We start from the raw sequence: 9584 nt of genomic DNA, 5'->3' as shown, positions 1-9584 counted from the left end.
CTCTTTGCCTTGATTTACAGCGCATCCCTCTGAAATCATGTATGCTTTTGTTTTTAGCGGCACTCTCACCAGGGGGGTGTTGTAGAAGAGGCCGTATCTCATCCGGGGCAGCAGAGAGAAAAACACGTCCCTAAAACACACCTGGAAGATAGAGACATGGAAATTAAAAAGACATGACATTTAAAAAATGACTGACGTTGGTTAGTACAGTAAACAAACTGGTAAATATTCAAATGAACATGTTTTTTATACATTTGCTACACAGCAAAAAAGAGAGAAATGATATGGGGGAGGGGTGGAACAGATACAGAGTTTGACACTAAAACACTCAGACAAACAGAGATAGACAGAGACAAATTTAGACAGACAGAGACAGACACAAAGCTACACAGACAGACAGGTACAGAGAGGCAGGCAGGTTGATAGGTCTATTTATTGAGAGAAGGATAGACTGAGAGATAAACAAATAGACAGACAGAAATATGGACACACAGACAGGCAGAGAGACAGACAGATGATCCGTCACTAATAAAAATCTTTCACAATTACATTATATTACATTAATTACTGTCCCTTCTCTCAGCTCCACAGACCACACATGAGCAAACACGTAGCTCTGCATACTTTTACCCCCGTCTCAACCTGTTCCTCAATCCTCAGGGTCCCCACAGAGCAGGTATGAATTGCGGGGTGGAACATATTCAGAGCTTCAGTGACACTGACGTGATGGTGGTGTGTTAGTGTGTGTTGCGCTGGCATGAGTGGATTAGACACAGCAGTGCTGCTGGAGTTCTTAAACAGTCACAGTCCACTCTGTGCTGTACACTGTACACTCCAGCCTTGTTGGTCCACCTTGTAGATGTAATGTCAGGGAGAGTAGCTCATCTGTCGCTACATAGTTTGTGTTGCTTGTGACACACTCCACCACCCATACCCATACCTGCTCTGTGGGGGTCCTGAGCATAGGAGGGCAGGGTGAAATGGGCATGAAGTATGCAGAGCAACCAGTGGAATAAAGCTTGTAACTGTAGATTCTACAAAGTTCTCCTGTGCGGACAGTGGAGCTGATAAAATGGACAGTGAGTGTAGATACTCAGGTAGGTGTCCCTGATCCAGTAATTGTACAGTGAATACCATATACTGAACAGGCTGAACTATTGTACTCATTACTAATGGACTCTCACCCTTTTGGAGTCGTAGGTTTTGAGATGAATGATGTCGTAATCTGAAAAGGCTCTCCAGGTCTCACTGAACAAGTCTCCATACCCGTATAAACTCTGAAACATACAATTTAACCGTTAGTATTTATAAAAATGATATTTATACTCTGTCTGCAGTGTAAATCACATGAGACACACAATCAAATTTGCCCATGAGACCCTAAAGGAAGCAGTTAATGTTTCATAGAGTGGGTCCCCCTGATGGAGGAGGCCATGTTTAAATTTAGTTTAGTACACAATTTCTGTGCTAATGCCACTAGGTGTCAGTGTAACCTCCGTTTCATAACGAAAGAGATTTGTGAAAATGGCTCACTGCTCCATTTCTTTGGCTGAAATCAAGGCTAAAATTCAGACGGTTTTAAAGGTGTAACACAGCAAAAGTGTTCAGAAAAATCTGTTTTTTTTAAAGAGGAAATAACCCTTGTTCTTTTTACACAATCATTCTTCCCTCTCGTCCACAGCCAGGAAACTCAGGACAAGGAGAAATGACCCAGATAAGGAATTCTCCATTAATCACAGTGGTTTTGGCACCTCAATCTTTTCAGCGGGGCTTGAACAAGGATGAGCTCCAGACGCTGTCAGACTCTGCTGGAAGGTCAGAGCCAAATGCTCAGCTTCTCTTTCATTTTAATCCCAGTAAGAGCTGTGAGAGCCTGGTAAATGACAGGTGATGCGTTCTATCACAGTCGATTCAGAGTCACCGTTCAGCAAATGGCTTCATTACATCACATCCTGGCAGACCCAGACGGAGCTGATCTCACTACTTTGTAAACAAGGCCCGAGTACAAACATCTCAGACACAACACAACTCAGTGAGCTTGTGCAGGAGGTTGTGATATACACTACGTGCCCAAAAGACTGTAGTCTACCACCTGTCCCTGGAAAAGCATGGAATGGGGCGAGTACCTTTACACCAGCATGCTCAATGACAAGCTTGGGCTAGTACTTGTAAAAACCCCAGGCTGTAGAGCTGTGGAACTGTGTCCTCTGGAGTGATGGAGCACCACTGAATACCTTTATGACCTTTATGATGAGGTGGAGTAGCTTTTTTTGGTGATGGCTGAAGACCATCAAATCCTAAAAGTTTTAGTGTGTTCCAGATGGATGAGCGTGTGTGTGTTTGTAATTCTGTGAGTGTGTGTGTGTGTGTGTGTGTGTGTGTGTGTGTGTGTGTGATATACCGTGTCCCACATGACGATATTGATGTCTCTGCTGAAGGAGTTGTTGATGTGCTGGGAGATGTACAGATTTACGAAGTCACAGAAATGATGGTACATATTCACCCCTAGAAAGTGAGAACAGAACCAGTCACCCGCTTTCATATAAATCTGAAATGGGAGTTTAATGTTATTGTAATGAGTGTAACCTCAAACTTCGGAAAAAAGGAAAGTTAAATATAGGTAGAAAAATAATTAAAAAAGGGGAAAAATGTAAATAGTAGTGAATAGTAGGTTTAAAAAAGAAAATAGAAAATAGAGGTGGAATGAACAAAACAGAAGTGAGTAAAATGCAAATAGAGGTGGTAAAAATGACTCAAGCCCAGAGAATTGTAATATAAGGACTGTTAATTAGGATATATTCATTCATTCATTGTTTGTAACCGTCTTATCCAGTTCAGGGTCGCGGTGGGTCCAGACCCTACCTGGGTTCATTGGGCGCAAGGCAGGAACACACCCTGGAGGGGACGCCAGTCCTTCACAGGGCAACACAAACACTCACACCTACGGACACTTTTGGGTCGCCAGTCCACCTATCAATGTGTGTTTTGGACCAGGGGAGGAAACCGGAGCCACCGGAGGTAGTAGAATATCGCTCCTTACCGACTGTTACAGAGCCACTGTAGCTGAAGAGGAACCGACCCCTTTAAGATTTTTACTTTCGGGTATATGAGGTCATTTTATATATAATTTGAATATTCAGCCTTTTTTCAACCTAAACTCCATCAGCCACAACTGTAACATCAAGACCATCTAATTAAAGCATGCTTTCTTTTGTTGGCATTAAACCTGCATCCAGCTTCATGAAGACTGTGGGTCTGTCGACAACAACATCACAGTGTCCATCGTCTGTGGGGCAGAAATTGAGCTCGGTGTAGGTCTGGAGCTCAGCAAACCTGCAGAAAAATGGCCAGAACTGATAACGTAACGGTGACCAGCAGCAATAAAAACACAGTGGCTTCTAAGCTCACCATGAATCACTGATATATATATATATATATATATATATATATATATAAAACGTTTCTTGCTGATGCTGCCACTGAATCAGACAGTAAGTTTAATCTGGGCCTCAGAGGATTTACTCTGATGGTCTTAGCACATGGCTTTGGACACTTCCTCTCACCAGGACTGCAGGGGGCTCTTGTGCTCTCCCTCTGCCTCCAGAGCTCTGCTGTTTAACCTGCAGAAACCTCCTATTTCCCCCTGTTGCAGAAAATCCTCCTTGTATCTAGAGAAAGAGAGAGAAAGCAGGGGGTGGAAGTGGGTAATAAAGTGATAACAATACAATAGTTATTACACTGTAAGTCTAACCCCCATTTATCTGACCTCTCTTTTCCTCTGCGAGGTTTCCGCAGGTCCAAGTAGAGGTTGGTGGCCCTGCAGTAACGCAGATAACTGGTACACATCAGTGAAGAGTCCCCCTTAGAAGAAGAAGAAAAAAAAAATCTGAGAAAATGTAAATAAAACATTTGAAGATAAATGGTGGGGCAAAAACACAACACTTACAGGAGCTGAAGGCTTGCAGAGAGTCTTCATCTCTCTCAGTCTCTCTTTGACGTAGCCGAAGTCGGCCTGTTTCCAGAAGAGGTCCTGAGCCGCTTGCACGGAGCTCGCCCTGAAACACACATCCATTAAAAAATACACATCCCTTTCAGTTTAATTACAAAACAAACAGCTCCATCCCTTCTGTTTAATTTGATCCTAACAACGTATTCAGGGCAAACAATGGATCACAGTTTCTAATTATAGATATATTATCTCCTGTGTGGTTAATGGAGCTAGAAACAAGGAGGTGTTTTAATGTTGTGTCTAACAGGTGCAGACGTTTTGGACAGTGTCACAATTTTAATAATTAACATCCATAAACCACCACAATGATTCTGAAATACAGTCATTAAGATGCGATTAAAGTGTACACGTTGAATGGAAATGGCTGTAATTCCTAAACAGTTAAACTGTGGACCTGACTGTGCTTATTTAGTGTACATATAAGTTTTTGTGTAATGTATAATAGTAGTTCAAACATTCTCTTGCTCTTTAGTCATTTTATGGTAACTGTTGTGTAGTATTAAAAATGTCAATCGACATTTTATTCAACAAAAATTGCCTAAAAATGAAGTAGTTTGATAAGCAAGAGCACGGTGGTAGTGTCACAGTCACACGGCTCCAGGGACCTGGAGGTTGTGGGTTCTAGTCCCGCTCCGGGTGACTGTCTGTGAGGAGTTGGTGTGTTCTCCCTGTGTCTGCGTGGGTTTCCTCCGGGTGACTGTCCGTGAGGAGTGTGGTGTGTTCTCTCTGTGTCTGCGTGGGTTTCCTCCGGGTGAATGTCCGTGAGCAGTGTGGTGTGTTCTCCTTGTGTCTGCGTGGGTTTCCTCCGGGTGACTGTCTGTGTAGAGTGTGGTGTGTTCTCCCTGTGTCTGCGTGGGTTTCCTCCGGGTGACTGTCTGTGAGGAGTGTGGTGTGTTCTCCCTGTGTCTGCGTGGGTTTCCTCCGGGTGAATGTCTGTGAGAAGTGTGGTGTGTTCTCCCTGTGTCTGCGTGGGTTTCCTCCGGGTGACTGTCTGTGAGGAGTGTGGTGTGTTCTCCCTGTGTCTGCGTGGGTTTCCTCCGGGTGACTGTCTGTGAGGAGTGTGGTGTGTTCTCCCTGTGTCTGCGTGGGTTTCCTCCGGGTGACTGTCTGTGAGGAGTGTGGTGTGTTCTCCCTGTGTCTGCGTGGGTTTCCTCCGGGTGACTGTCTGTGAGGAGTGTGGTGTGTTCTCCCTGTGTCTGCGTGGGTTTCCTCCGGGTGACTGTCTGTGAGGAGTGTGGTGTGTTCTCTCTGTGTCTGCGTGGGTTTCCTCCGGGTGACTGTCTGTGAGGAGTGTGGTGTGTTCTCTCTGTGTCTGTGTGGGTTTCCTCCGGGTGACTGTCTGTGAGGAGCGTGGTGTGTTCTCTCTGTGTCTGTGTGGGTTTCCTCCGGGTGACTGTCTGTGAGGAGTGTGGTGTGTTCTCTCTGTGTCTGCGTGGGTTTCCTCCGGGTGACTGTCTGTGAGGAGCGTGGTGTGTTCTCTCTGTGTCTGTGTGGGTTTCCTCCGGGTGACTGTCTGTGAGGAGCGTGGTGTGTTCTCCCTGTGTCTGCGTGGGTTTCCTCCGGGTGACTGTCTGTGAGGAGTGTGGTGTGTTCTCCCTGTGTCTGCGTGGGTTTCCTCCGGGTGACTGTCTGTGAGGAGTGTGGTGTGTTCTCCCTGTGTCTGCGTGGGTTTCCTCCGGGTGACTGTCTGTGAGGAGTGTGGTGTGTTCTCCCTGTGTCTGCGTGGGTTTCCTCCGGGTGACTGTCTGTGAGGAGTGTGGTGTGTTCTCCCTGTGTCTGCGTGGGTTTCCTCCGGGTGACTGTCTGTGAGGAGTGTGGTGTGTTCTCTCTGTGTCTGCGTGGGTTTCCTCCGGGTGACTGTCTGTGAGGAGTGTGGTGTGTTCTCTCTGTGTCTGTGTGGGTTTCCTCCGGGTGACTGTCTGTGAGGAGCGTGGTGTGTTCTCTCTGTGTCTGTGTGGGTTTCCTCCGGGTGACTGTCTGTGAGGAGTGTGGTGTGTTCTCTCTGTGTCTGCGTGGGTTTCCTCCGGGTGACTGTCTGTGAGGAGCGTGGTGTGTTCTCTCTGTGTCTGTGTGGGTTTCCTCCGGGTGACTGTCTGTGAGGAGCGTGGTGTGTTCTCCCTGTGTCTGCGTGGGTTTCCTCCGGGTGACTGTCTGTGAGGAGTGTGGTGTGTTCTCCCTGTGTCTGCGTGGGTTTCCTCCGGGTGACTGTCTGTGAGGAGTGTGGTGTGTTCTCCCTGTGTCTGCGTGGGTTTCCTCCGGGTGACTGTCTGTGAGGAGTGTGGTGTGTTCTCCCTGTGTCTGCATGGGTTTCCTCCGGGTGACTGTCTGTGAGGAGTGTGGTGTGTTCTCTCTGTGTCTGTGTGGGTTTCCTCCGGGTGACTGTCTGTGAGGAGCGTGGTGTGTTCTCCCTGTGTCTGCGTGGGTTTCCTCCGGGTGACTGTCTGTGAGGAGTGTGGTGTGTTCTCCCTGTGTCTACGTGGGTTTCCTCCGGGTGACTGTCTGTGAGGAGTGTGGTGTGTTCTCTCTGTGTCTGCATGGGTTTCCTCCGGGTGACTGTCTGTGAGGAGTGTGGTGTGTTCTCCCTGTGTCTGCGTGGGATTCCTCTGGGTGCTCCGGTTTCCTCCCACAGTCCAAAAACACACGTTGGTAGGTGGATTGGCGACTCAAAAGTGTCCGTAAGTGTGAGTGAATGTGTGAGTGTATGTCGCCCTGTGAAGGACTGGTGCCCCCTCCAGGGTGTGTTCCTGCCTTGTGCCCACTGAATCCGGGTAGGCTTCGGACCCATCGTGTCCCTGAACTTGATAAGCGCTTACAGACAATGAATGAATGAATGAAAAGTTTTGGGGATAATACTGTACCCAAAATTACATGAATATTGTGTATAATACTTAATTTTAGTTTTTTTTTGGTGAATAAATGCCAATTGTCATATTTTCATAGTTACTTTAAAATGACAAAAGAGCAGGAGAAGGTTTGAATTCTGAATTACCAGTTTACCTTACAAAAAAACATACTTTAAAATTTAATAATAATACATTTATACTTAACAGAAGTCTTACCATCCTGGGTCCACACTGGTGCAGACAGGGAAACTGAACCTCTTTCCTGGAGAGCAGTTCTTTTCATAACCCCAACATGATCCCTTTGAAGACAGAGCATCCTAACACACACACACACACACACACACAAAGAGGAAAGAGAAGATGAAAAATAAATTTCAATCATAGTGAAGTTATATTTTGTAAAAATGTTCCTTATAAATTCCCCTTTAAGGATATGATACCCTTTGTCCATGCATTGTGCTGCTTACAAAGTTACGAGACATTGTACTTCAAACAATGCTACCTCAAGGTGACTTCTTTCACTGAAACTCTACTCCACCTGAGGATTGTGGAAAGCCTGAAAACCCAGTCTGAAAATTCCCCTTTCATCAAAACACAAAACAAACCCAGATCAGCCGTCAGAGTCTTAAACTTACTTTAAAGGGACAGAGCGGGTCGTCGGAGCAGATTTGAGCCACGTGGCGGTTGTTGTGGAAGAAGAAGGGAAGGTGAAGCGCTGGCAGGGACACAGAGCTGTAGTTCAGCAGCGGCTCAGATCCATCACCATAGACCAGAGAGAACAACACCATCAACCACTGAGGCATAGTCCACACCACAGCCTGAGAGTGAGAGAGAGAGAGAGAGAGAGAGAGAGAGAGAGAGAGAGAGAGAGAGAGAGAGAGAGACAGAGAGACACAGAGAGAGAGAGAATAAGACAGAAGGAAAGATGGACGTGTGAATGGGAAATCAGGTAAGGATAGGACAAAGGGGGGAGGGAGAGAGGGAGAGAGGGAGAGAGAGAGAGAGAGAGAGAGAGAGAGAGAGAGAGAGAGAGAGAGAGAGAGAGAGAACAGAGAGGTTAGATGAACAGAAAAAGGTATTGGATGATATAAGAGACAGACAAGACTAAGAAGAGGTCAGAAAGAGTGAAGACTTGTCCAGTACGTGTCCAGGACTTAAGAGAATGGTCATTAGCTTCAGCGTGGGAACTGCATCTGAACGGATCTAACTTACCCAGCTCCAAGCACAGGAAATATTAGTGACCTTTTTCCTACCATTGTTGTAGCAGCGAGGGCTGGAATATGGGAAATCAACATCAAAACAAGCTTGAGGTGTTCGAGCCAAAAAGAAAACAAGAGAAAATAAACCTGTATTCCACTCCAGGTTCATTAATATTTATATTATAGAGATTAACAGCCTCTGTTTGAGCAGAAAGGCTGGATAAGCAGGTGTCCACAAACATTAGGGCATGTAGTTTATTAGCCTTAGAGCTCCAGGGGAAAGGGGAAAGCTAAATTAATTTACAGGCAAAAAATGATTAAAAACAATTTGGTGAACTATTCATTTAAAGTCCCTTTCAGGCTAACGATGGTCATTAAATAAACCCTTAAAAAATTCTCTTAAAGTAATATATTTAGAATTTATTTCCAAGATAAAAACACATAATGGGTTAAGGTGTCTTTATAGCTACATATTCATACATATTTAGGTAGGACTGGATCTAATATGCAACTAGTCCCCGCCTCTATCACTGGCATGCTGACTGGATTGGTTCCTGAGGTGTGTGACATATGAAACCCAGGCTGTCTGAATCTGTGTTTTCAAGAATGCGTTGGAACGCTGAATTTTCAAAGGATTAATGTTCAGCCATGACGCTGACTGCTTATTTTACTCATGATACATCTTCTTAATGTCGAACAACACCCTGCACACATGCTAACAAAGCTAAACCCTGATTTCAATACAGTCTTTAAAAGTCCTAGAAGTCTATAAGTACAAGCTTCTAGAAAAGTCCCTCTTGACTTCATTTCTTGTTCTTTGCCCCTCTTATGAGTCAAAAGTGTGGACAAACGACCAACAGTTTAATCCCAATTGGTTCTATGCGCCTTATTCGAGTGTACAAGTTTGTTTCAGGACACAGCTAGTGCCCCAAGTAGGGAGCAGATTAGGGAGCCAAGGTTTTCATTCACTTTCAAACCTGTGGCCACAAAGAAAGCCACAAACCACAAGAAAGCAGAACTTAGGGACGACAGTGTCGGCGTATTACACACGGACTAACACAGGGCTGAGGTAAACCATAGCAGAAAACCGTTGTAATAACGCCTCTGTGAAGAGGAAAAGACTGCAGACTCAGTATTAACATCAACATCAGAGCACTTATATTTTATCACTATCCCAAACAAAAAAAGCTCCTGTCTTGTTGTTTAACAGCCCTCCTTCAATAAAAGGGGATGCGAAAATGAAGAAACTACTGCAAAAATATGGTAAAACCTAAAACATCCTACGTTAAAATGAATTAATAGATGAAAACTTACCTCTTTTAACGAACTAATACACAGTGAATGAGCCAAGTCGCCATAACACCGGAAACCAGCCGCCGGCGTGTGATTCTACCATCAACCGCCAGAGGGCGACAACAGTTGTGCGCAAACGCTTATCCACTCATGGTTTAATAACGTTTTATGACATTTTAAAAGTGTAAATAAGCTTACATATGTTCTTCCCTTTAAATATTGCATAACCATTTCTCTATA

The 9584-nt window shown here is 45.1% G+C and overlaps 1 protein-coding gene across 1 annotated transcript in view; it reads right to left on the bottom strand.

Annotated features, from left to right (window-relative positions):
• eogt (EGF domain-specific O-linked N-acetylglucosamine (GlcNAc) transferase) overlaps positions 1-9463 on the bottom strand; it is a 14606-nt gene extending 5143 nt beyond the window's left edge. Inside the window, exons 1-10 of the mRNA XM_066671287.1 lie at positions 9366-9463; positions 7488-7670; positions 7069-7169; positions 3947-4055; positions 3767-3861; positions 3564-3668; positions 3227-3333; positions 2402-2505; positions 1185-1277; positions 70-141 (exon numbers count right to left, since the gene is read on the bottom strand). Of these exons, the coding sequence (XP_066527384.1) occupies positions 70-141; positions 1185-1277; positions 2402-2505; positions 3227-3333; positions 3564-3668; positions 3767-3861; positions 3947-4055; positions 7069-7169; positions 7488-7655 (954 nt within the window). The 5' untranslated portion in view covers positions 7656-7670; positions 9366-9463. The remainder of the gene's footprint in view (positions 1-69; positions 142-1184; positions 1278-2401; positions 2506-3226; positions 3334-3563; positions 3669-3766; positions 3862-3946; positions 4056-7068; positions 7170-7487; positions 7671-9365) is intronic.
• Positions 9464-9584: the final 121 nt, after the last annotated feature.

The sequence above is a fragment of the Hoplias malabaricus genome, chromosome 5 (genome assembly GCF_029633855.1).
Source record: "Hoplias malabaricus isolate fHopMal1 chromosome 5, fHopMal1.hap1, whole genome shotgun sequence".
NCBI lineage: Eukaryota > Metazoa > Chordata > Actinopteri > Characiformes > Erythrinidae > Hoplias > Hoplias malabaricus.
Note: the sequence above shows the minus strand (reverse complement) of the source record. Positions and strands in the feature narration are given on the sequence as shown.